This window comes from Ochotona curzoniae, unplaced genomic scaffold, assembly GCF_017591425.1.
Source record: "Ochotona curzoniae isolate NIBS_2020 unplaced genomic scaffold, NIBS_Ocur_1.0 contig_2210, whole genome shotgun sequence".
Classification (NCBI taxonomy): Eukaryota; Metazoa; Chordata; class Mammalia; order Lagomorpha; family Ochotonidae; genus Ochotona; species Ochotona curzoniae.
This window is the reverse complement of record NW_024465369.1, coordinates 17,585,410-17,612,969: the sequence shown is the minus strand read 5'-3', so window position 1 is coordinate 17,612,969 and position 27,560 is coordinate 17,585,410. Positions and strand designations below refer to the sequence as shown.

Genomic DNA, 27,560 nt, shown 5'->3' with positions numbered 1-27,560 from the left:
GGGCCCCTGCAACCAACTTGGGAGACATGGATGGAGTTCCAGGCTCCTGGCTTCAGTCCAGATCAGTGCAAGACATTGTAATCATTTGGGGAGTGAACCACTAGATGTAAAATCTGTTTCCCTATTTCTCTGTAACTCTTTCAAATAAATAAATAACTACTTAAAAAAATTAATACAAGTCCACAAAGAGGGGAGCTGCTAATGAATCCTGCTCACGTACGGACGAAAGGAAAGTTTAGCCATGCAGAGGGCTTAGAAATGATTACCTGGGGCCAGGTACCAATTGCCCTTTGCTTATGAGCTCTCTTCTCTCTCCTAATCTGTTATACTGTGGATTTTCACAGCCTTGGACCTCTGCCATCTGCGTGACTGTCTCTTTTTTTTTTACACTAATTATCCTTCCTACTTTTTTATTGCTGTCACTATAAAGTCATTTTACTTAAAACAAAAGCTTTATATATTTAAAAATGAAGTCTCAAGGAAGGAGTTAAACATAAGCATATTTTCTTTTCCCTAACAGTCATGTAGCCAGTTAGCTCCTCTTCAGTTTTGATCCACTATTAGGGTTCACACATACAGCACAAAAACTAGGGAGATTTAGCGCCACCCTACTACTGCTACAGTTCAGGAACTAAAGGAAAGAAACACGCGGAGTGCTTTAGAGGCTTGTGAGAAGGCAACAGGAACCCTGAACACACGCAGAGAGGAACCTCCCACCCCAGCTCTCCACACAGTTTGTCCCCAGAACAGCAACCCAAGGAAGCTGTGCTAGAAGGATTACAAACTCTTCTACCATCTTTACAGTGGCAGAAAGTTGGCAAGGGAGTAACCATGAAGTTCGCGACACAAACTAAACAGACTTACTAATCTGGACAGAGATCCTCCTGAGGATACCATACCTGGCCTGCACCTAGTACTGCACCCAAGCGCTGAAGGTCATATTAGGCACAATGAAACACACACCACTGCAAAGAATGAGGCTGTGACGTATACCTGAGGACTAGTAGACTTACTGAGACGCATGTGTGCAATCCTATTTGCTTTTTAAAAGCAAAAACAGGAACAGAAAACCTGGGAGATGGCTCAGGGCTGAAACTGAGACCTATCTGGTGCCTTGGATGCAGTGCTAGACAACATCAAGTCCTGCTGCCCAAACTCGTGGCCTGCCTCGCTTAGCTGAAGGTTTCCTGAAGTTGCTTCTGTGATTGCAAATCATTCACTTATTAAAATTAGCTCACTGCATAGTTCTGACCCTACAGGGCCCCTGAACATGACTCAGGAGGTCATTTATCTCTCTTATGAAAATTATCTTTGACATTCAGGCTTGTCTTGAGAGATGCCTTTTTGTGAAACCACAGGCCTCACACTAAAGTTAACTGCCACTTTTGAGTAGCTCCTAGACTGCTCTAGGCCACTTCACCATCATCAAAATTCCCTCCAGAACACAGCACTGCTGACCAAGAGAAGAAATACTTTGATCATTATGAAACAACCAAGGATCTGGATGTGGGCTGAACACACACCTTTCAAACAGAATAAAGGCATATGAACCTTGACCACTAACCCCTCTGCAAGTCCAGGAGTTAAGCAACAGTTACGTGACTCCTTGTCGTGCACTCTGCAAAATATCTACCTACTTCCACCTCCAGGGTTGCTTTTTTAAGCTACACATGTGGTGAATAGACCTAGTTTGGGCAGTCCTAGGAAAATTCCTCCAAACACTTTTGGTAGAAGTCTACAGCATTCTTATCAATGGATCTTGAGAGGGGAGAACTGAATGACAGAGACAAAGCAAAGGAGATATCCCTCTAAATTTGTTATGAGTTAATGCTAAATTAAACACCTGGGCAAGAGTTCACACCTGAAATGATGCTATCAGCCTAAGTGACATTCCTTTACAAAACAATTCATCTTCTTGTGCACATATACATCAATGTACATGTCTAAGAAAGCCAGTTATATTAGGACCTGCACTACTCCAGCAGGCTAAGCTGATATAAAAGACAGTAAGCAAAACAGATCATTTGAATTTAGTTTGGCCATTTAAGCAGATTCACAGGAAAGCTGACTGTAATACATTCGAAAAAAAATTTTAATAATGCAAGAGTAAAACAAATATTTTCTAGCTCTCCTGATGATAGGGAACAGAAAGAGAATCACAAAAACAAAATCTATGCATTCCCTAGAAAAAAAGGCCCATGGCATTTATAAGAAATCTGGTTCTCTTCTTTACTTTTTTGATAAAAAAATTGCCATATCTCAGACCTGGTTGGACAGAAAGGAACCCACCGGCATGTACGTGGGCTGCTTAGTGGAGCTGGTTGGGTTGAACTAGGCTTCAATGCCCATGGACATGTATGAGAGCTGAATTTGATATGTGACAGACTGGACTAGTCTGCTGTACATACTGGCATGCATGGGGAGCAGGGCAGTGGGTGGACCTGGGAGGGTAACTGAGGGTCACTCTGACTAGGCTGCAGCTCCCACTGGTTTGTGTGAGGGCCAAGTGTGTGCTGGGCAGAATAGAATCAGGCTGGACTGCAACACGCATCAGTTCCAGGGGAAGACAGGGCTGGAAACAGAAGCGACCCAGCAATTGCAGCCACCAGCTGACTGGACCGATGGACTGTGCTGGGTCCTGTACTTGCAAGTACACACAAGAATCTGGTCTGGGATCACCTCAGACAAAGTTTCTTTGGGGATCTCCCCAATCGAACTGCGAGACTCAGAACCCTAACCATGAAGAGAAATGCAGGCTCTATGATCTGTCATGGAGTACAAGTGTCAGAGTCAAACCTCCTCAGAGGCTCAGACAGAGCAGTGGAAAGCATATCCAGGTACACATGGAGGATATGGCAGTCCACTGGAAGCAACAGAGGACACCTGGTACCATAACAGAGGATGGAGGACAGAACAAGTTGATCAACTACCCCTGCCAATCAATGGCAGCGAAAAAATCTGGGCAAATGGAGACTCTAAGGTGGACTATGTCAGACAGCGGATTCTGCAGCAATTTCATCGTGCTTGGAATGGCAAGACTGGCAGCAATTCATAACTGTTGAACCGTCAAAACCACCTGAGCAAGACCCTCAAAGCATGCCCCACCCTGGGGACCTGGGATGGGTGGGAGGCTGGATGGGGCTACTCCCTTTATCTCCTCCTTTGCCCCAGATACAGGTAAAAAGAGAATGTGGAAATAATAGTCTTACCCACTTTTCTGTAACCCTTGACCATTTGGGCCCTAATTAACCATGTAAAGATTGTCAAAAATAAAGGAAAAGAATTGCCATTTCTTACCTGATCACAAATCAATTCCCATTTTTTCTCATTGTCATATTGCCGCAGTAACCTGGCTTTGTCAGGAGGTAGGTTCATAGCATTCTATTAAAAAAAAAGAGAGAGAGAGCAAGATCAGTCACATTCCACAATAGGCAGCCAATGACTAACAACAGGCAGATTAACAGAACAGGATTGCAGCTCTTTTATTATCTACTTTCCCTTAGTAGGCAGTATCCTGTACCAAATCACCCTGCAAAAATAATTCAAAGCGAACTGATTTAATGAGAGGAGGTAAATGAAGGTTGTTTGTTGAGACAGATGAGGTCATAAATTTCGAGCAATCAGGCCTACATTTTCATAGAGAGGATGATGCCGTTTCCCTTCATTTAACAGTGGGCTCATCTTCTACCACTCTCAGGGTCTGAACAAGTTGATCACAGAGGATTTCCTCAGCATTGCAGTGCAGGTTAAGCTGCAGACTGAGACACAAACTCAATCTGAGAGCCTAGGATCATTTCCTCCTCTGCTTCTGATCTGACTTCCCGCTAATGTGCACTCTGGGACGCAGGCAGGCAGCACTGAAAGATCTGGTTAGAATTCTTGACTCTTGGCTTCAGCTTGGGCCAGATTACTCATTCCAGAAAACTTGGGTAGTGAACCAGTAGACAGAAGATTTTTCTCTCTCTCCCTGTCACTCTGTTTTTCATATAAACAAAATTTTAAAAATAACAAATGGATTGGCCCTATTTCTCTGAAAATATTTTAGCACTACCAGGCACACAAGCAACAACTCTCAAGAAAAACTCAGCAGCCAAAACGACTGACATATAATATCAATTTTCCTAGCTTTGATAAACAACCACAAGTAAAATAATGCACTTAAAAATAAACATGACAATGATATAATTTTCCCTCTACGAGCTGGTATCATTCCTTCAAGATATATGCTAGCGTGCGCAACCATTTCTCTTAGCTTATTCTTAGCTGGTTTATGAAGCTGAGTTTGCACTGGGAAAATGAGCACAAGCTTATCACAAAATGTCTAGACAAAAGCACTCAAGAACCACCTATTAGCACACCTTCTGCAGGGTTAGTCATGGGTCTGCCTAAGTATTTCATGTGTTAATGAGTGCAACAAATCAAGAGCAAACATACACATTTTTTAAGATCCTTAGCTTTGTTTCGAAGACGAGATCTTCGGTGATAGAATATGACAGGGTAAGAAGAGTTCCAGAAAGAAGATCTGTTGCCTTGACCTCTGCCAAGTTTCTATGTTCTAAACAACTGAGCTAAGTAGTCAACTCATGTATTACAACTACTAATGGTTCTTTCTGTTCCCTAGCATCAGCATTCCAAACTGTACCTAACCCTATTCAATAAGGCAGTTCCTTGTCTGGGTCAGTATTGAGACATGGCAATATATACATTGAAGGCTCAAGTCCCAAATCTTAAAGATTTGGCTTAAAGAGAAATGATTCCCCTTAGCATGGTTGCTATTTCATGCTACAGAAAGAAACAAATTTAATAGAAAAAGAAAGGGCTAGGTGGGTGGGATATTCTGGCTTAATGCATAAATCAAGTTTAATGATTTGGATAAATTTAATCCACTCACTTTTCCCTTCAACTCAATGCAGCATTCAGACTGGCATGACTGGCATATATACTATCAATTTTAATTTATCCCAGGTTTTGGAATGTCTTAAAGATATTTAATGTTTAAATTAATCCCAAAAATGACATCATTGCTTGAAGAGTTTTAGACTTGTGTTTTTAATGTTAACGCCAAGGTTTCTTAGATATAGAAGCATCTAAAATAGAAAAATGTTTTAATACGGCCTATCTCCACATAATAGCCCCTTGATCCAAAATAGCAAATGTCTACTTCTATGTAGTACATATCACACTTTAATGACAATAAGCAACAATTGGGATAAGGCACAATTCCATGTGAATCAATGCAGGTTACTATTCAGTAAAAAGTTTATCACTGTTTATAATCTAGAGATTAATTTTTTCCTCTTAAACTGGTTTTGAACTTACCTGAACCCCTCTAGGGATATGACTATTCATTAAGCAAAACAAGATTACAAGATAAATATAAGCCTTTTTTTATTTTTTTACTTCAGATATAAAAGAAATAAGAAAGCCTGGAACTCCTGCAACATGCAAACATACCATTAGGTATTTTGCATGTGTGATTTCACTTGATCTTCCATATAGTTAAGTATGTGGGATAATAATACACAATATAGTACGCAAACATGTGGGAGGACCTAGTTAGCTTATTCAAGGTTGCAAAGCTTTAAAAGAATAAGAACAAGATGTAAAATAATCTGTTACATGTTCAAGGGCAAACTTTGAGTGTACAAAAACCAAGTCCGATTTTTCTTTGCTTTGTTTTGCAGCAAAAACAAATGACAAATAATTTATGATCTTCTGTAAGTGCTCTACTACACACTCCCAGGAGCACACTCAGCAAGCATGGCTTCAAGCATTAGATGCTAGCTATATAGATGTTTGTGAAGCATATAACATCCTCCTGAAAAGAAACTTGAAGCACAATAAATGAATGATGAATGAATAAATAAATAAATAAATAAGGAAACATAATAAAGGAATGCATTGGGGAGAATTTCACTCAAGATTCCAGATCAGATCTATAGGCCATCTAGGTGAAGCTGGAGAAAGGTTGTCTTCTCAAGAAAAAGAAGTATTTTTTTCCCCCAAAAGGAGAAGAAATCAGCTACATGAGGAGTATATCAAAGCATATAAGGCTGAAGAAAATAAGAGAAGATTCTAAGGCAATTAGACAGTGCTGGGCTCATTAAAGAAAGCCAGCAGAGCTGGAAAGAAAATAGAAAGAGGAAAGAAGCAATGAAGTTGGAAAAATGAATCAAAACCCATAGTTTGGGGCCCGGCACGGTGGCGCAAGTGGTTAAAGGTCCTCGCCTTGCACGCCCGGGATCCCATATGGGCGCCGGTTCTAATCCCGGCAGCCCCGCTTCCCTTCCAGCTCCCTGCCTGTGGCCTGGGAAAGCAGTCGAGGACGGCCCAAAGCTTTGGGAACCTGCACCCGCGTGGGAGACCCGGAAGAGGCTCCTGGCTTTGGATCGGCATAGTATGGACCCGTTGCGCTCACTTGGGGAGTGAATCATTGGACGGAAGATCTTCCTCTCTGTCTCTCCTCTCTGTATATCCGCCTTTCCAATGAAAAAATAATAAAAATAAAATCTAAAAAAAAAAAAACAAACCAGGGCCCGGCGCGGTGGCGCAAGTGGTTAAAGGTCCTCGCCTTGCACGCCCGGGATCCCATATGGGCGCCGGTTCTAATCCCAGCAGCCCCGCTTCCCTTCCAGCTCCCTGCCTGTGGCCTGGGAAAGCAGTCGAGGACGGCCCAAAGCTTTGGGACCCTGCACCCGTGTGGGAGACCCAGAAGAGGCTCCTGGCTTCGGATCGGCATAGTATCGACCCGTTGTGCTCACTTGGGGAGTGAATCATCCGATGGAAGATCTTCCTCTCTCTCTCTCCTCTCTATATATCCGCCTTTCCAATGAAAAAATAATAAAAATAAATCTTTAAAAAAAAAAAAAAAACCATAGTTTGCCCAGATGCTCAGTTAAGTGTCAATGTCTTTTTGATTTGCCTAAAGTGCAACTGGAAAACCACTGAGAAGGTTTCAGCAGGGCAACAGCACAAACAAATTGCTTTTACAAAGAGCACCACATGTGCTCCATGGAACACTGATCAGAAATAGTGGAAGCAGAAGCAGGGAGGCCAACTATGAGACCATGACAAGAGCACATGTAAGCAATGGTGACTTAGATGGAGCCAACTGCACACTGAATAGAGAAAAAATGAACAGGACAGTCAAACTAATCCATTAGATTCAAGGACTGAAAACCAATGTGATTGAGAGCATCTTGTTTCTACCTCAAGTCACAAGATGAATGATAGGGCCTTAATAAAAAGCAATAGAAATAATAGCAACACAAAATGGAGAAGGTGGCAAGGAGTGAGGTTTGTAAACGTTCATGATGGGTTCTGAGATGGTTCTGAGACATCCAGGGAAAATAGTCAAATGAACAATTAGAAGCATGACTGAGAAAGGACAAGAAGACCTTTTTCAAAGTCTTTCAGGGCCTGATAATTATTCACAGGCATAAGAAGCTGCTCAACACAAATATTCCACAACTAAAACCACTCTTAGTCATTATTTACTCAAGCCACTCCACTAGTGCTGTCCATGATTCAAGCCCCCAAGGTGCTCAGACATACCTTGTATGGGTTAATAATTCTGCAACACCATGAGGATGAAGTTGTATTTAAAATCAGCCACTTCATAGTGACTTCACTAACATTCAGGCATGTTGTGATTAGCTGGTAATAACTTCTGCAGAATGAACTCACTCCTCCTGTGCTTTGCAGGGCAGGACTGCAGAGTACAAGCTAAATGTTTGCGCAGGTCATTCTTTCAAAGCCTAACATACTTCCTCAAAAAAAAAAAAAATACCAGCTCTATCCTTAGGTTCTACTGTTGTATGTACAAAAATGAACTACTCTCTAAATTGCTTGGAAATGTCAATCAATTTCCAAGTTTTCTTAGAAAACTTGACTCAATAACAACTCATTTTCACCTGCATTCAGTGTTGCCAGTGATATGGGACTTTCCTTAGGTCCTTTCACCCTCCGATTCATTCAACATGTAAAGGCTTTTGACCCAATGCCAGAATATCAGCCAAAACGCACACGAGCAAATTTAATCAAGTTGTGGCATGCAAGTAAGTTCATGTCAAAGATATCCAGAAGACAGCCGAGTTAAAGTTTAGTGCATATTAATTGTTTGCTGGATCATACAAGTTCTTAGCCAAACACATTAGATCATCCAGGAGTATTCTTTAAGGAATGCTTCTTTCCCTTCACTCACAACTTGGCAAATTTTACCGTAAGTTGCTTCGGTATTATTTATTGTTAACACCGTTCCCTCAACTACTCGGACATACTGTCTCACCCATGTCAGCACCTGGCATGCTGTAGCCTAATAACCTACTTGTCAACCAAGAGTCCCTAATGAGCTAAATCTTCAAGGACAGTATTTCCCCCATCACTTCTCTTAACCCTTCATTGCTAATTTTGGTTTCTGACACAACCTGGCAAAGAAGAGGCATTTAACAGATTACTGGATGAATGAAAAACAAAGTAATTTGGCCAAATCTGCAGTCTGAAAAATCCTCACTGATTCAGGTTTATACCTTAGTTAATAAAGTCTATACACTAAAGCAACCATTAGAATGGGAGAAAATCCTTTCATACTACACAGAAGACAAGGGGCTAACTTCCAGAACATATAAATTACTCCCAAACAACCAAAACAATAAAACAAACCCGTCTGGAAATGTGCACAGGAAATGGACAGACACTACACAAAAGAACAAATCCAAATGGCTAACAGGCATATGAAAAAATTTTCAAGTTTCCTGGTATTAAGGTAAATTCCAATAAAAACAGCACTGAGGTACCACCTAATACCAGTAAGAATGGCTCACATACAGAAAACTACCATCAACACTTGCTGGCAAGGATGTGGGGAAGAGGGAACCCTACTCCACTGCTGGTAGGATTGCAGCCTCTATGGAAATCAGTATGGAGAACACTCAGGCAACTGAAAATCCACCTACCATATGACCCAACAATGCCACTTCCATGAATATCAAAAAGATCTGTTGCATGAGAAAGCAAAATGTACCCCTATGCTCATAGCAGCACAATCAATAATAGTAAAAACATGGTAGGAACCAAAATGCCTATCAACAGAAGACTGGATAAGGAATACTATGGTTCATCTACTCTATGGAATACTACTCAGCTATTTAAAAAATGAAATACATTTCTTCGTGATCAAATGGGCCCAGCTGGAAACCATTATCCTAAGGGAAATGAGTCAATTCTAAAATGTCAGGTATCATATGTGTGCCTTAATAAAAGGTAACAGTATCAAATCTAAAAATTATTCCTGTAAATTGTATCTTATCGCACTTCCTAGCTGTCTATACTACATGCAATACGATCTTGTGATGTAACGTATTTATCAACAATTCATGAAAGACTGATTTCATGTGATCACCTGAGATTGTTAATATCCTTCTTATCACTGTTATTACTACTACCCATGGGTAACAATGATCTAGTCCATACTGTTCTCCCATTAGAACCACACGGGTCATACGCTAGCATTAATTTCTGCAGGAAGATACTGGATACTCTTTTACACCACCTTAGCGTCACATCAATACCGCTGTTACAAGTTTGACAACACCATTGAGATGAATCCTCACTATTTTATTTAAAAATTTTTTTCTTTTTTCCTTCTCAATCCATGGTGGACTGTACCTAAGAGGAGGTATAATGGAAGTGCAGCAGAAATAAATATGTCCATAGGCAGAAACAGAGAGAAGCATATCCCCGTTCTTGCAATATTAAGAATGGTCTTACAGCAAAATGGCAGAAGAGCCCCACATTGTTGGGAGACACCTCAACGGCAGTGTGATGGACTTCGGAGGGTACTCGAAAGACACCTATTGAAAGACTGGAGAGGAGGACAATGAGGGAAGGAAAAGGGGGATCCCAGTGCTGATTGAACTGTTACAAAATAAAAAATAAAAAAAAGTTAACTCTATTAGAACTAAAGACCTTTTCTGCTTCTTATAAAGTCAATAATATCCATTACTCAGTAAATTATAGACCAGAATTTATCTGGAAACATTCTTCAAGTTCAATTCTAATGACACTTCTAAGAAAACTAGTATTTTCTATATTTTTCTGCCACACATAATAAACCATGAAAGTGGACTTTGCTTGTCAGAATGGTTATAAACTGTAACAATTAATCTACTCCAAGTGATAATCACAGTTTTGGTCTCTAATCTTTTCTCTAACTATTATCTTACATTTTCTAAGAGCCTACAAAACGCCTTTTAACTGGTAAAGTATCAATGGAAAATCCAACTTTATGAATATTTCAAGAAGAAATTATGATTTTCAAACTATGATGATCATTTGTACCTGACTTTATATTAAAAGATTATTCATCACAGTAAACACATTAGTAAAAAAAGTACTCAGTGCATTCAGGATCAAACAAAACCCATGTTCCAGGAATGCTTCTCTCAGGGTTTTCTGATTTTAGCCCATGTCCTGGTAATAATGGGCAATAATTTGAACTTGTAAAACATCTTTCACTTACCCTGATATGTTTCAATGTTCACACCGAAACTGCCCCCCCACCCAGTGATAAGCAGATGCATAGTAATGGAGGTGAATAGTCTCAAATACATTTTACGTAATATTCCTTTGTCCTGATAATCTCCAAATTAAATCCTGCAAGTATCAAGTCCCCAGGTTTTATAACAGGTATTTTTCTATTACACAACCAGCTAAAGTCTGCAAGTAGTGTTGCTTATGGAGGTGGAGCAAAGTATGTAATAAGAGCAATGGCTTAAACAACATTTTTGAGCTCTTAAATGATAGAGGCACACAGGTTTTAAAGGAACTCCAAAGGAGGAGTTATTTTTGAGATTTTTTTTGAATCTATGGTAGAAAACAAATATAAAGTTTACCCTCTAAATGATATATTATTAAATGGGCTTTACAACTATATCCACATTTTTATGCAACTGATTTTCAGAACATCTTAAACATGTAAAAATTACACACACTTAAAGGAACCATGTGATGCTGGATACCTGTTTACATTGTATAATGTCCCATCAGGGTAAACAGAAATTCAACATTTTATAGTAAATATCTTCAATATTCTTTCGGGTTTTTCAAAAGAGATAAATACACTGTACATTATCACTCTCTGTTGTCACTTTACAGTGTAACAGAACCTTAAAACCTTTTGTCCTAGCTTAATATCCATTAGTTAACATTTTCCCATATTTCCCACTCCCTTACTCTCCCCAGCTTCTGTTAACCCCCATTATTATACTTTTAATTTCTATTAGATCAACCTTCCTTTATTTCATGTGATATCATGTGGTATTTGTCATTGTTATTATTCCACTTAACCTGTCAAACACCAGCTCCATCCATACTGATGGTTGCAATTGCTGGGTCACTTCTGTTTCCAGCCCTGTCTTCCCCTGGAACCGAAGGGTGTTGCAGTCCAGCCTGATTCTGCCCAGCACACACTTGGCCTTCACACAAACCAGTGGGAGCTGCAGCCTAGTCAGAGTGACTCTCAGTTACCACCCCCAGATCCACCCTCTGCCCTGCTCCCCATGCATGCCAGTATGTACAGCAGACTAGTCCAGTCTGTCGCATATCAAATTCAGCTCTCATACATGTCCATGGGCATTGAAGCCTAGTTCAACCCAATCAGCTCCACTAACCAGCCCACGTACATGCCGGTGGGTTCCTTTCTGTCCAGCCATCCCTGGTTTTCATCCCAGCCAGTTCTGGTGTTCATGCTTTCCAGTGGGAGTGGTAACCCAAGATGGAGGTGCATAAACTTGTCAATCTTTCTCTCACTCTGCAGGTTGTCTTTTACCCCGCTGATTGTTTCCTCTGCTGTGCAGAATCTCTTTAGTTTGATGAAATCCCAGCTATATTTTTTTCTTTTATTTCTTGTGATTTTGACATCTAATTTCAAAAAATATCACAGACTGCAGTATCTGGAAGCATCTCCCTTATGTTTTCTTCTATTTCACCATTTTAATTTTCAAGTTTTCATTGATCTCTAAAATTTTCCTTCTTACATAATTGAAATTCTACACCTATCAAACAATAACTCCACAGGTCCAACAGTTCTTTGCTACAACAAGTAGAAAAACCCAGTAGATTGCACCTGGATGGTTGGGCAGTGCATTAGGAATGAATGTCACTATGGAGCAAATACTGTTTATTTGGACTGTGGAACTGGCTGAGGTAGATTCCAATCCTGACCACCACCTATGAATTAGTGTTCTTGAACAAAACCATTTGAATCCAAAAGCAAATTTTGCAAAAGAATTATTTCTTTGAAAGGCAAAGTAACACAAAGATGGAGAACAGAGACAGAAAAAGAGTGAACTTCCATCCACTGTTTCATAATCCTGATGGCCTTAACGGGTAGAGCTGGGCCAGGCCAAAGCCAGGCCCCTGAAATTCTATGCAGTTCCAGTGTGGAGGCAGCAGAGACCCAAGCACTTGAGCCACTTTACATTAACGTATTAGAAGTGAGCTGACTAGGAAGATAAACAGCAGGGACTCAAATCAGCACTCAGATTTGGGAAGCTGGCACATAACACACAGTGGTATATACTGCGGTGCTACAGTGCCCTCTCTCACCCAGAAAGAAAGCAAAGGAGTAAGAGTCCAGAGGCAACAAAGCTAATGTCAATAATTCAGATGTGAAGGTAGGACTCAGGTCAGAGTGAAAAACCACAAGATACACTATTTATTAGCAAACAAGTATCTCAGGCACTTAACCCCCTGGAAGGCCTTATTCAATTTAATCTGCCTGACAATCTTGATAAGTAGCTATTATCTTCATTTGACAAATGAAACTCAAGGACAAAATGTTCAGTAGCTCTTAGCCAGGACTTAAAACAGAGGTCTGATTTCCCCTTAGCCATGACAATGAAGCTGTGCTTCTAAAACATAACTTGTCTGATCTAAGCAATTTGACCTAATTTTATTTGAATAACCAAAGCCAAAGCCCTTCGTACGTAAAAGTGAATATATATAATGTCATGTTAAGCTAACATCTCCACATTAAAATACCAGCATTTTAACAGATTTATTCTAAGATTCTGAAAATATAAACCAGAACAAACTCTAAAATAAAACAAAAGACATGACTGGGCTGATAAAGACAACCAGGAACCATGTCATATTGTCAAGTCCTTAACAAACGTGAACAAAAATCAAATCAATGTAGAGATATATTATGAAGTAGACTCAGGCTTCAGCAACAAGCCAATGCAGCAGGAGAAGTGATAAGTGCACTGACTCAGAACAGATTATGACAAGTGATAAGAGCATTTCAGAAAAGGAGCCATAACTCTTAATCATAAAAAGTAGGAAATAATACAGTTTGGGCCAATGTACAAAAAGGATGGTAAAGAACAGCATTAAACGGCACAGTATGGTTGTTAACATGTAGGATCTGGAGACTGGCCACGTGAGTTGCAATCAGAATCAATCAGAATCGTCACTTTTAATTAGTATAATCTGGAAGTATCCATTTATCAGAGCAGTTAAGACAACCATATTCCACATCAGAGTGCCTAGGTTCAAAGCTTGGCTCTAGTTCTTGACGACAGAAACCCTGGGAGGCAATGGTTATCTGGTGATTACTCAAATCACAGGGTTGCTGCCACCATACAGAGAACAGCTAGACTGTGCTGTCAATTTAGACCCCATCCCAGCCCAAACTATTCTGAATCTGTCCTGTCCCCACCCTCACCTCTCAAATGAAAATTTAAAATATACTGTAGTTTGGGATAAGATATTTAGATCAAAACTCATTTTACTCTCATGTGGAATAGAGTTGTTCCTGATGAGTACGGTGGTAAAAATGGCAATAACAATCCCAACTACTCTTAAAGTACAAGAAACATTAAATCTTATCATGCATATAAACCAGCACACATACAGAAAGCACTCATTGTGTTTCAGCTAATATTATTCCTTCATTTTAGATAAAGAGAAACAGGTTGACAAAGTTATGAATACAGAAGGCAGAAGGGCTGAGAGCCACATAAAATAAAACAGAAGGCAGGAAGTGGGTAATGTGAAACCACACCAGCATGCATACTGGATCAGAGCATTTCAAACTCAGACAGCAGCGAGAGGTTACTGCTTAAGAACAAGTCCAGGAGAAGCAAGCATTAAAATAATCAGATAAATGATTCCATCACTGCTAATTCCTCCTACATTGACATTTGTTTCTATATACCTTTCCTGGAAATTGAGGAAAATCACCTGATACTAAAGAATGTGCTAATTCCCCCAAAGTTCACTTTAAAGTTCTAACAGGTGAGGGCAGCAGGTGAGTGGTTGCAAATTCAACCTATGGCTCACTCTTGCACTGTACTCATCTAAAAGCAGTTTCTTTTCTTGATCTATGCAAATGGTTTGGGCAAATACCTGGCATCCTAGATGTTCAGATGTTCATTGCCCAAACCATGATACAATTAACTTCTTTACTGACACAAAACTCAGCCAGCCAACCAAATGGCTCCCTACAGCAAATCATTGCAGTCATCTTTCACTGTCACTTACATTTTATATTTAATCATTGACGGTTATTAGTAACATTCACCACGGCCAATGAAGGCCACAGAGGGAGGAATGAGTCTGTAATTAATCTACTTGCATCTACAAAATAAAATCTAACTGGAAAGCCAACCTTTCTGAGGAACCAGTGGAAAAAAGACATACCTGCAATCACTAATAATCTTAAGCATGATCTATTAGGAGGCTTTTTTCCCCTTCTGGATTGAACTAAATACAAACTGTCTTTTCATAACTATTTTATAGCCTCAAAGTGTAGGGCTAGAAGAAAGGTTTGGGATACCTTAGTTCAATTCTGTGGTTTACAGATGACAAAATGGACACAAAAAAATGTGATGCCATTTGTATTAGTTTTCATTATTCTAACAAAATACCTAAGTCAGGCTGAAATGATTAAGAAAACAGGTTGAATGTAGTACAAAGCTTTTGAGGGGTTTAAAGCTTAAACAGCATGACACAGACTAGTGAACGGCCACGCAGGCCAACTCACATCATGGCATGAGCATGTAGGCCCTGCTGTGTAATCTTCCTTCCTCTCTCCTTGTAAAATCACCAAGATTCACAGACACTCTGGCCTAAAGTTCCAATCCAAGCACTTCACCTCTGAAATTATAGATGGAGTAATTTGGTACACTCTTAGGCCCATTAATCCTAGGATTTGGGGAGTAAACTCCTGCATGAAATCTGGAGGACAAAGCATTTTCAAAATATTTGCATTCATCTCTCGTAACTGTTGATGAACAGTGGCACAATCAAGAATCTAGGGAGAAAGGAAATGAGCAAGTGCTGGGGATAGGGTACACAATCAATTGGGATAAATAAGTTCCAAACATCTATGGGCAGCAAGTATACATACTGTGCTGTATACCTGAAATCTGCTAACAGAGTACTTCTGAAATGTTCTCACCACACACACACACACGTAGAAAAAAAAAGGGAAAAGGAAACAATGAGAGATATCAGCTATTCTAATTAGCTTGATTATGGAGATAATTCCACAATGCATATATCAAAACACCAAGCTACAGAGTTTCATATAATCTTTATGAGCCAATTATGCCTCAGGAAATCTGTTTTAAGAAAACAATACAGAGCTGGCATTGCAGTGTAGCACACTGAGCCACCACCTGTAATTGAGTTCTAGCTGCCCAACTTTCAGTACAGCTTCCTAGTAATGCACCTGGCAAAGCAGAAGATGGCCCAAGTACTTGGGCCCCTGCCACTTACGCTCAAGACCCAGATGGAGTTCCAGGCTTCTAGTTTCAGCCAGGCCCAGTCCAGGCTGTTGTGGTCTTTGGGGAATGAATCAGCAGATAGATGATATTAATATCTGTGTATACATGCATTTTATAGTAAACACAAGTTAAACAAAGTTTAAAAAAAATAGAACTTCCTATAATTGCATAGAAATATTAGTCACACTTCCATTGCCCTTCATATGAACATGGTACATTTATTTTTATCAGTTCATACTTAAAAGCAAAGCCAAGTTACTACCAATACCAGTAAAACTTGCCTAATCACAGAATAGAAGGTATGGGTTCAGGAGTCAAGGACAAGATTTCTTATTCCCCTTGTTTTTATTATTCCCAGTGTTACAGGCATAAGTGATTCAACAGTTTAACAATACCAAAATCATGCACACCTGCTGATGATAAATACAGATTCCTATCAGAGTCAAACACAAAATAATGGAAAATTGTTCATTCAATTTCTTTACTTTCAGATCTTTTATCTGGTTGTCATGAGATGTCTGGTGTCTGACTCCTTGACATTACCTGTAATCCCAACAACTCTTTTCCTAGGCTGCCAACTGCAGTCCCAATAGTTACGACTGCAGGCTGTTATTTCCACGGCAGGATGGGGGAGTCACGCGAAAAGTCACCCTTTACAAGTCAGAGAACTCTAATGGGCAACATAAGGCAAAAACCAAAAAGAGCCCAAACCTACAGAAATGTTCCTATTCTTTATATGAACAAATGTCAACTTTCTATGGCATAGGATTCTTTAGAATAAACACTTTGGTAATTCTACAGTTATCAATGCAGGGGTGGGCATTTGGCATAGCAGGTAAGTCGCCTCATGTGATGCCTGCACCCTTTATTAGATTAAGTTCAAGGTCTGGTTCCTCCACATCCAATCCAGCATCCTGCTGGTACAATGATTGATGAAACAGTTGGGTCCCTGCTATTCACATAGGAGACTGGCTTGGCCCTTTCTGTTTTGGACAGTTGGGGAGTAAAGTAGCAAACTAAAGATCTATATCTTTCAGATAAAATGGAGGGAAGAGGTAACCAGAAAGCCAAGATTCCACCACAATTAAGCTATACAAATATGATCCTGACATCAACTTGGTCACATAAAGCAATCTGTCTTTTCACCTGTTCCAGACCCTGAAACCGAAGCCTCATTCTCCCTCAACCTTTGCCTACCAGCATATCTCCTGTTTCCTTCTTGGACAATCAGGATTACCATTAGCCTCCCTTCTCCTCTTTCACAGCAGTCCCTCAGGAAACAGCTACTGACCCTGGGTTCCACACTTCAGGCCAACCCAACTCCCTGTCTTATATTCTTCCTTCCCATAAAGAGGACAAGACAAAATACTCTGACAGTCAAAAACCAAAAGTACTGACTTCATACCCATTGAAAACTACGTTTTCTGGGCCTGGGGTGTTGGCGCAGTGGTTAAGGTCCTTGCCTTGCACGCCCGGGATCCCATATGGATGCCAGTTCTAATCCCAGCAGCCCCACTTCCCAGCCAGCTCCCTGCCTGTGACCCCGGAATGCAGTCGAGGACGGCCCAAAGCTTTGGGACCCTGCAGCTGCGTAGGAGACTGGAAGAGGCTCCTGGCTTCAGATCAGCATAGCATCGGCCGTTGCGCTCACTTGGGGAGTGAATCATCGGATGGAAGATCCTCCTCTCTGTATATCGCCTTTCCAATAAAAATAAAATAAATCTTTAAAAAAAAAAAGAAAGAAAACTACGTTTTCTGAGGCAATAGGACAAAGATGATATAATCGTGGCCAAGTTACAGCCTCAAATACATTTGCAAGCAGCAGCTATTTGAAAAGGCATCTTCATTAGGAAGCCAACCTAATGGTCTCCACAGATTTTCTCAACTTAATCTTAGGAAACTGGTTTTGTTAGTTTGCTTTGTTTTAAAGATTTCTTTTTTATTGCAAAGACAAATATAGAGAGGAGGAGAGACAAAGAGGAAGATCTTCTGTCCAATGATTCAGTCACTAAGCAGCTGCAACGTCCAGAGCTATGCTGATCCAAAGCCAGGAGCCTGGATCTTCTTTCAGGTCTCCCACGTGGGGGCAGATCCCAAGACTTTGGACCATCCTCGACTGTTTTCCCAGAACACAAGCAGGGAGCTGAGTACAAAGCAGGGCTGCCAGATTAGAACCAATGCCCATATGGGATCCAGGCAGGTGTAAGGTGAGGACGTTAGCCGCTAGGCCACCACCAGCAGGCTCCAGGAAGCTGTTTTCCTACATAATAAGACATAACCTGTAGGTGTGACCACAGTAACATTTTGGGGATGAGCATATTACCCTGGACTGCCTGGGTGGAACAATATGATGAAAAGCATTAACAAATATGAAGGAAGTATTGTTTGAAAATAGAACGTAGTACTGGAGAGCACATGGAGGAATGAGGCTCTCACATGTTACGATTGGAAGGAAAATAGTGGAACCACTATGGACAACAGCCTGGCAGTTCTTCAAGAAGTTACACACAGCCCTAACAGATGACCTCACAATTCCACTGCAATTCCACAATTCCACAATTCCCAAAAAATCAGACTCCAGAGCTCAGTGCAATAGCCTAATGGCTAAATCCTTGCCTTGTACACTCCGGGATCCAACACAGGTGGTGGTTTGTATCCCAGCTGTTCCACTTCCCATCCAGCTTCCTGCTTGGGATCTACTGCTTTCCCAGGCCACAAAGTCTTGGGATCCTGCACTCACGTGGGATACCTGGAGAAGTTCCTGGATCCTGGCTTTGGATAGGCTCAGCTCCAGCTGTTGTGATGGAAGATCTCTGTCTCTACTTTTCTCTGTAGATCTGCCTTTCTAATAAAAAAATTAACAAATCTTTTAAAAAATCAGACTCCAAGAGATACATGGACACTAAGATTTATAGCACCAATAATCAGAACATCGAAAGGTGGAAATTCTCCAAATACCCATCAATAGATAGAATTAAAACAATGCCATATCCTATACAAAGGAGTATCATTCAGCCATAAAAAAGGAGTGAATTTATGATCCCATGAACTTCAAATACCTAAAATAGGCATAAATCAGAGATAAAGAGTAAAGGTTACATTTTACCAGCTGCTGGGCAAGAAAAGAATGAGAACTATTGCTTGACATGTAAAATTTCTGTTTGGGGTAATAAAACACTTTAGGAACAAGCAATGGTACCAGATACATAACACTAAATATAGTGTCACTGAACTGTAAAAAGAAAAAAATGGTAACAATAGGAAACTTCATAAAATGAACACTTTCACAACAAAAATGTTCTACCAAGGAAAGGGGTAGTTACAGTGATAGGAAGTATTATGAAAAGGAGTTGGTTGGTCGTTTTTAATTGTGCAGGAAGAAATGGATCACAAGCTAAGAACTGTGGGCAGACTGGACTGCTGCTAAACGGAAAAGGCAAAGTAACAGTTCTCTCATTGAGCTTGCAGAAATGAATCAAGTCCTTCTCAGAACTTTCCTTTAATCCAGTACACCCTGACAAAGACTTCTAACCTACAGCAGTGTAAGACAGCAACACTAAGTTATTTCAAACCACTAAATTCATGGTAATTTGTTACAGAAGTAATAGACCACAAAATATGCTGACCACATTTTAGCTCCCCCAATACACAACTTCCCTCTTTCCATAATTTGAAATTCCAAATTTTTTTTCATATCCTCATCTCAATGTCAGTCATCACATGCATTGTTTCCATTTTAAATGCTAGAGATCCAAACTGCCTAAACAAGCACAGTTACACTGGCATGACTCTTCTTCATTGTAATACATGTTTCTGAGTCTCAACAAACTCTTAAGTAAACCATAGCATCTCTACCCACAACACCAGCCAAGACATGCAGGGAAGTCTGACAAGGCAGGCTTTTTACAATGACAAGGCCATTGGCATTCCTGCCCTTGGTTTTCTCCTCCAGCCACTGCTCTACTTTTAGCCCTATCCCTCACAGCTGTGACCAAGGTCATAGGTCTAGTAAACCCCCCACATGCACAGGTACAATATCCTGATAATGAAAGTAATGCTTCAATGATGGTTTGCATTTCAGGGGTCAGTACCAATCACTAAATCTGTCCATAGTTAATAGTGCCATAGTTCACGTTTAAGAAGTATTTAAAATGTCATAAAAAAAAAAGACTTCTCAAGTCAGGACCTTAAGAAAGAAATAATTACCCCACTTGTAACTATGTTTTAGTAATTTCAAGTCCCTGAAGGGAAGGATGGTTTGTTGGCACATCTACAGTAATCCTCCCATCCATCCCTCATCAAAGAGCCCTGCACTTAAGTAGGGCACCAGCAAGTGGGTTCTGCCTTCTGCTCAGCCCTACAAGCTATTTTCCAGTCAACTAAAAGGCATCCCACCTAAGGTCTTTTTACCTTCTTTTAGACAAACTATTAGAGATGAAAGAGAAGTACAACTTTAGCCATCATCCATTGGCAAGTGGGTTTATTATTATGCAATGCCATTTTAATCCTGAAAAATTACTTAGAATGTCTAGAATGCACCACTTTCTCTCATACTTGAGCTTGTACCCAGCCTGCCCCTCCTGTTAACCCCTACTTCATAACTCTCTTCTGCCAATGTACCTAAGTCCTGGATCTTCTGTATACATGCTTCTAGTTAGTTTTTCTTTGTTTTTCTTTGTATTGTCTCTAATAGCACTTGCTGGTCTCCAACTATAGTCTTAGTTTTCTATTATTTTATGTTCATAGATGAAACTTCATGCAGTAATCATCACATATACATTCCACACCTTTAATAAACATTTATGGGTTAAATAAAAACACCAACGCCACAAGCAGAGACAACAAAATAATTCAAATTTCAAACACAATGCAAAAACAATTATGCCGAATAACATAGGAACAGTAGAACTAAACTGTTAGCAATCATGAACCCTTTCCCACCCGGGTAAGAGGTCAGCTTTTGTTTCAATTTTGCTGCTTCTCTCTAGGAGACAGAAGGCCTTATGTGAAATGAAATCCATGTCCTTTGAACTATTCTGAGTTTTCTATTCTCACACTGTAACATACATTCTAGGCAGAAAGGGCTATCTAAATGCATGATCTAGTCTTGGGCTAAAGCAAGGGAACATGACCACATCTACACTGCGTGCCTTCCAGGACACAAACATCTACATTTATCAACAACCAATTTCTGCAAAGCAGGCCCCAGGGTGAACATCACTCAAGTCTAAGTGCTAGACTTGGCTGTGTGCTGGGGGAAGGGGAAGGCAGGGGGGAGGGGGGCATGCATGCAAGTCAAAGAGAGAACCAAAGCACAGGGGAGGAGGGAGCCTAGGATACATGACCCGGCTGCTGAACTCAATACACTCAATCGGTCCTGGATGTAAACACTTCTGTTTCCTACAAAGCAGTGTGATGCTTCTCAAAAAGTCTAGAGTATTTGGAGAAGTGCCAAAACACAACTCTGCATTCTTACACTCTGTAAATCCACTCTCCCCACTCAAGAGGCCAACCAGACCTAACTTAGAGGTACCAATGTATTCTACTGCAAATTACATCTCTAGTCATAAATATCTGAGATGTAAGACAATTCACCTAGAAAGCTCACAATGCTCACCACTAAATGCCAACATGTGATTCAAATCGGTCTTCTTCCAAAGAAAAATTGAACTCTAAGAGCAAATGAACCTCTGCTAAATATCAGGCTTTAAGACAATAGCAAGATCAAGAGGCTTCTAATTTCTGAGTACTTACTCTTCTTCCTAAAACAAGTCTTTCAAACCTCTTGTACCATGCACTGTTATATTTCAGGGGATTACTAGCTTACTGCTCCTGCTCTGTTCCCTTCCAGTCAGCCTGCCACTGACAAACAGACCCATTCATTCTTCCTACTTTCTATACATATATTTATAAACGGCAAGCACAATATATTCTCTGTAATTCCATATGGACAGGCAACAGGGTCACTATTTAATAGAGAGGTGCCACACATACCATGCATGGCTTTTAAATGAATAAGATTTATCTAAACATTTGAACACAAAAACGATATTATAACTTCATCTTTCTCTAATAACTGAAAAAGTCCAGGACCTAACAGTATTTTGTACTTGTCATGATAAGTTAGAATTCCAAGTTTTATGATTGGCACTTACACTTCAAATTCTCATCTCTGCCCTCAGATGCCCATTCTGGGTAAGTAGCTGACTTTCTGAAACCTGATGTTTTCATATCAAAATGAGAACAAAAAATTTCATGTATTTTGTCATTTGGGTTTAAGAAATGTCTATTCAGATCATTTGCCTAATTTTAACTGGATTTTTAAAATATCTATTTATTTAAAAGTGTTTACAAACAGAGAAATCTTTCATTTTCTGCAAATGGTTATTAACAATCTGAGCTGATCAGGTCTGCAGCCAGGATCCAGAAGCTCCCCTAGGTTTCCCAGGTGGGCAACAGGGCCTAACCACTTGGGTCACCTTCCAGTGCTTTTCCAGGTACATTATTAGCAGGAAGCTGGACTGGAAGCGAGGCAGCTAGAATTTGTACCAGTGTATATGTGGGATTTCAGCATCAGAGGTGGTAGCTTTCCTTGCTAACCTGCATTATCAGACCTGGACAGGTTGCTAATTTTTTTTTAAGATTTATTTTTATTATTTTTTTTATTGGAAAGGCGGATATACAGAGAGGAGAGACAGAGAGGAAGATCTTCCGTCCAATGATTCACTCCCCAAGTGAGTGCAACGGCCAATGCTATGCCAATCCGAAGCCAGGAGCCTCTTCCAGGTCTCCCACACAGCTGCAGGGTCCCAAAGCTTTGGGCCGTCCTCGACTGCTTTCCGGGGCCACAGGCAGGGAGCTGGAAGGGAAGTGGGGCTGCTGGGATAGAACCTGCGCCCATATGGGATCCCGGGCGTGCAAGGCGAGGACCTTAACCACTTGCGCCACTGCTCCGGGCCCAACAGGTTGCTATTTTACAGTCAAGTTTTCTGAATCCCTGACATATTCTGTTAGTCTGTCACTTGAGTAGTTCATTACTATTTACTTCCACCTTTAGTTAGTTCTTTAGGCTTGTCAACCGCTACCTTTCCTGCAAGGAAGCTTCCTAGCCTGATGTGATTCTGTGTGGCAATTTCTGCTTTTAGCACTTATGCTTTGGTGAATTATCCCAAAAGAATGTTACTCACGTGATCTCTTCAAGCTTTCCCCCTATGTTTTCTTCTAACAGCATCACAACTTCAGCATCGCCACTTCACCATAAGATGGGTGAAATTTTTTTTTGTATTGTGGAGGGAAGATAGCTTAAATTTGTTGTACCAGGAGATCCAGTTTTCCCAGCACCACTTATTGAAGAGACTAACCCCCAGAGAGTATGATTTTAGCTCCTTAGTTAAAAATAAGTTGGATGTATTGTATCTAATGCAATAAGATAATGTGATATAATCTATGAATCAACAATAAATGTAGTCAGACTGCTTATGATCTACATCAAAAAACTGTAAAACCTAATATACTTTTAATACCCTATGTTATTCTGTAATGGGGAGGGAGAGCAGAGAAATTTTCCATCACCTTAGAATGTGTGAGGAAGATGTGAAGTATAACCTATCAGGATCATAACTAGTAACTCACAGACAACAGACTCGAATCACCATTAGACAACAGTAAAACTACAAAGGCACATGGGGGAGAATCAGGAGCAATCCTGACAACCTCTTAACAGGAGGTCATATGCATGGAGAGGGGGAGGGGACCCCAGAATGGAGCAAGTGGACAGGAGGAGGCTTGTGTTCCAACCCTGAAGACTCCCAGATCCTCACCAAGGACTATCAGTACGAACACCAAGGACTACATCCCAACTGCCAAGTAGACCATGGGGAATTGGAGTGCCTTTGGAGGCCGAGAACTCTGAGGTTACCCACCCCCGTTTGGATCTGCCACATGGGATGAAAGAAGTCCAAATCCTGCCTTGCAGGATCCAAGGTCTTCAGAACAACAACCAGGAGCCCTGAGTGGTCCACAGAAACAGAAATACAGTAAACTTCCTTCGGGACTAGGGAGGGGAGCTCTCTCTGGTCCTTGCCTGGTCCCGACTTTGGGTTCCCACCCTCTCTCGCAATGACCATCAGGATTGCTCCAGAAACCCCTCAAAACAAACAAACAATCTAGAATAGATAGGCAAAGAACAAGGAAAGCTTAGAATCAGACAGGAAACGGTCAATGTGGGTGCACTTATACCTCACGATTAGTTACTCCTCACTAGGATATTGAAGATTTCTCTGCACACCCTCCTAAAAGTGTTCACCTAAACTGTTGACACGTCTTGTTAGAGTTACAGAGATAGACTACCTGAAAAACAGCCAGGTTCAGCAAAATCATGCTTCAACGCTATAAACTGTTAAATACTAGAATTAAAATAGACATGAGACAGCAGAATCTGGTTGTATATAAACTAATAATTGAAATGTCAATGAAGAAGTCACAGGATGTGGCTCAGAACCTGCATTTTTTTTAACATATTGGTTATTCAATACCATGTCAATTAATTCCATAATGTTATAAATTGTTACTGATTTTATGTCAGGGCTTTTAATTGATTGGGTTGATGATACTCTGCTGGCTCTACCTTCAGACCAGAGATGGTCTCCCCAAGAAACCGTTGAACTTTTCTGGACAATAAGATGATGGACTTTATGCTTGATAAATGCTTGCAATGAAAGAATCTCAACTAAATCTGAACTGTGGTAATGCAACAAGGTGGAGGAATCCACCATGGGGGGAGGGTTTGAGGAGGGATGGGGGGAATCCCAATGCCTATAAAACTGTGTCACATAATGCAAGGTAATCAATAAAAAAAAAATAAGTTGGCTGTAGGCATGTACATCTATTACTGGGTTTTCCACAATATTCACCACAAGCTCTCTAAAGCAGCTTTGTACACAAAAGAGCTTCTAGTGCTATAAATCTAATGTATGTTTAGATATTAGCCAACTTATCAACCTGGCAAATCTGTAGTCCCCAGACTGAATGTCAAGGCAACCCCAATGCACAAGAGTGAACTGAAACTATAAGATAATTATAAATTTTTGAAGGAAACAACGAAACTCAAAATTTGTTACTCTCCACAGACAACTAGCAAAAAGTAGTTCAGTTTCTGCATTAAACCACGATATGTTCATTTCTGACCTCACTGGAGCTTTTTAAAGCAGTTGTTGCAATAAAAAAAAAAGGTAGTGGGAAGAAATCAAAATGAAACAAAAAGGATTCCCATAAAATCTCACTTCAAGATTTGACAGGTGGGTAGCATCCAAAAATTCACTGGAAGAGGAAGTATTCCCATAAAATTTTACTTCAAGGTTTAACAAGTTGGTAGCATACAAAAATACATATTTAATAAATAATTGTGAGCTTATTTTAAAAGAAAATATTTTTCTCACACTTTCTATGTAACATTCTGTTATCAAATAGCCACTAAGTCATTAGGATATGTTTGATCACAATTCCTTAATAACTTTCTTAGCCAGTTCATTGAACCCTGGGCTAGGCCAGACAGAAATAGAAGCCAGAACTCCATCCAGTTCTCTCAGAGGGACGGCAGGTGCCCCTATGGGTCATCATCCAGGGTCTCCTAGAAGAATCATTAGCAAGATGGATCACAGTGTGTAACGAGATCACAAACAGGCACCCTAACGTGATGCAGGTGTTCCGAACAGCTTAACCCACTATACCGCAAGGCCAGCCCTTTCACCTGTAATTTCTACAGAAATTATTCAGGAGAAAAAAAAACTTTTTTTTTTTTGAGAAGCAGAGAGATAAGCAGAGATAGAGTTCACACTTGCTGGTTCACTCCTCAAAATCCCACATTGGCCAAGAACTCGACCTAGATCTTTCACATGAGTAGCAGGTAACACATGATAAGTAAGCCATCACTACTGCCTCCCATGGGACAGTATTAGGGCATAGCTGCAGAAAGGAGCCGGAGTCATAATTACAACCATGCCATTTCAATAGGGAAGGGATCATCCTAGTTAACTGCTTACTCACTAGGTCAAATACCAATGCCAAAAGTTTATGACAGCATTATTCTAAAACATCCACAGCTCTAGATTTTGAAAAGATTTATTTATTTTTATTGGAAAGGCAGATTGACAGAGAGAGGGAGATTAAAGATTTTCCATCCCCTGGTTTACTCCCCAAGTGACTACAATGGACAGAGCTAGGACAATCTAAAGCCAGGAGCCAGGGGCTTTGTCCAGGTCTCCCACACAGGTGCAGGTTGCCCATCCTTGACTGCTTCCGCAGGCCACAAGCAGGGAGCTCAATGAGAAGTGGAGCAACTGTAATATAAACCAGTGTCCTTATGGCATCCCACACATGCAAGGTGAGAATTTAGCTACTAGGCTACTGTGCTGGGCCCACATTTTATTTTTATGGTTTTAATTTGTTTTTAAACTTGAAACACAGGGAGAGAAGGAGATAGGGACTTCTGCTAGTTAATATCCCAAAATCCCATAGCATCCAAGGCTGGGGTTTACTTGGCTTCACAGACAGGAAGGTCAGCCATGCAGGTAGCAGCCATTCTGATGTGGGACACAGGCATCTTAATGGCTAGATAAACACCTGCCTCCTGGCACAATTACTCATATTGTCCCTGCCATTCTTAAAAGTATTCCTATCTGGGTAATTACATGCCTATCTTAACTTACAAGCCAACTACATAGTGATGAAATCAAGGTATGCACGTCTATTTGGGGCTAAGCAAAAATGCTAAATGTAACACTGGATTCCAATTTCAGAAAAACTCAGTACCAGATACTCAAAGATAAGGCTGGAACCAGATAACCTCTACCGATGCAGTTGCGTGACTGGGAATTCACTGGGGTAGTGAATTTCCAGTTGCTGACGTTACTAACCTGGGCTCACACTGTACAGATTATGGATATATTTCACTAAATTATAAATAATATATAGCAATAAACCAAGCCATTCATGACATAACTTATTATTTGTTTACATTACTTCAATGTTATTTAAAAATACCTATAATAACTGGATCTTTGCAGTAATTCCATTTTTCATTCAATGTGCCCTAAGTAGATTCTGTTACCTATCTTTATACAAAACAGTCATCGCTTAATCACTAATACTTTCTTTTTCCCCCAATAAACTGCCTGCTGGCTAACTTTCACACTGATTTTGTTCTTTTTAGGGAAAAAAAAATACCTCTCATACTTTGGAGCTTTAAAACAGGGAAGGAGACCTGGCACAGAAACCTAGTGACTGAAGTCCTTGCCTTGCATGTGCCAGGATCCCACATGGGAACCGGTTCGTGTCCTGGCTACTCCATTTCCCATCCAGCTTCCTGCTTATGGCCTGAGAAAGCAATAGAAGACAGCCTAAATCCGTGGGACCCTGCTCCCACATGAGATACCCAGAATAAACTCCTGGCTCCTGGCTTCAGATCGGCTCAGATTTGGCCGTTGTGGCCACTCCAGGAATGAACCAGATGGAATATCTTTGTCTCTACTTCTCTCTGTATCTCTGACTTCCCAATAAAAATAAACAAATCTCTAAAAAAATGGAAGGGATTTTTTTCTGACTTTAAGAAAATATGTATGAAAAGTTAGAATATTCATGCCAGCCTTTCCATAACATGCACAGAACAGAAACACTCCAAATAACTTCAGGTGATGTCCCCAGTTCAGTCTCAAAACTGTGATTCAAATATGGCAGTTTTTCAGAACAAAATTAATTTGCTGATTTATTCTT

At 40.4% G+C, this 27,560-nt stretch overlaps 1 protein-coding gene across 5 annotated transcripts in view; it reads right to left on the bottom strand.

Moving 5' to 3' along the window:
• The window catches only part of FMNL2 (formin like 2), a 306,297-nt gene that overhangs the window by 131,697 nt on the left and 147,040 nt on the right, over positions 1–27,560 (bottom strand). For all 5 annotated transcript variants that reach the window (XM_040971574.1, XM_040971576.1, XM_040971578.1 and 2 more), the window contains exon 2: positions 3,298–3,381. In XM_040971574.1, the coding sequence (XP_040827508.1) occupies positions 3,298–3,381 (84 nt within the window). The remainder of the gene's footprint in view (positions 1–3,297; positions 3,382–27,560) is intronic.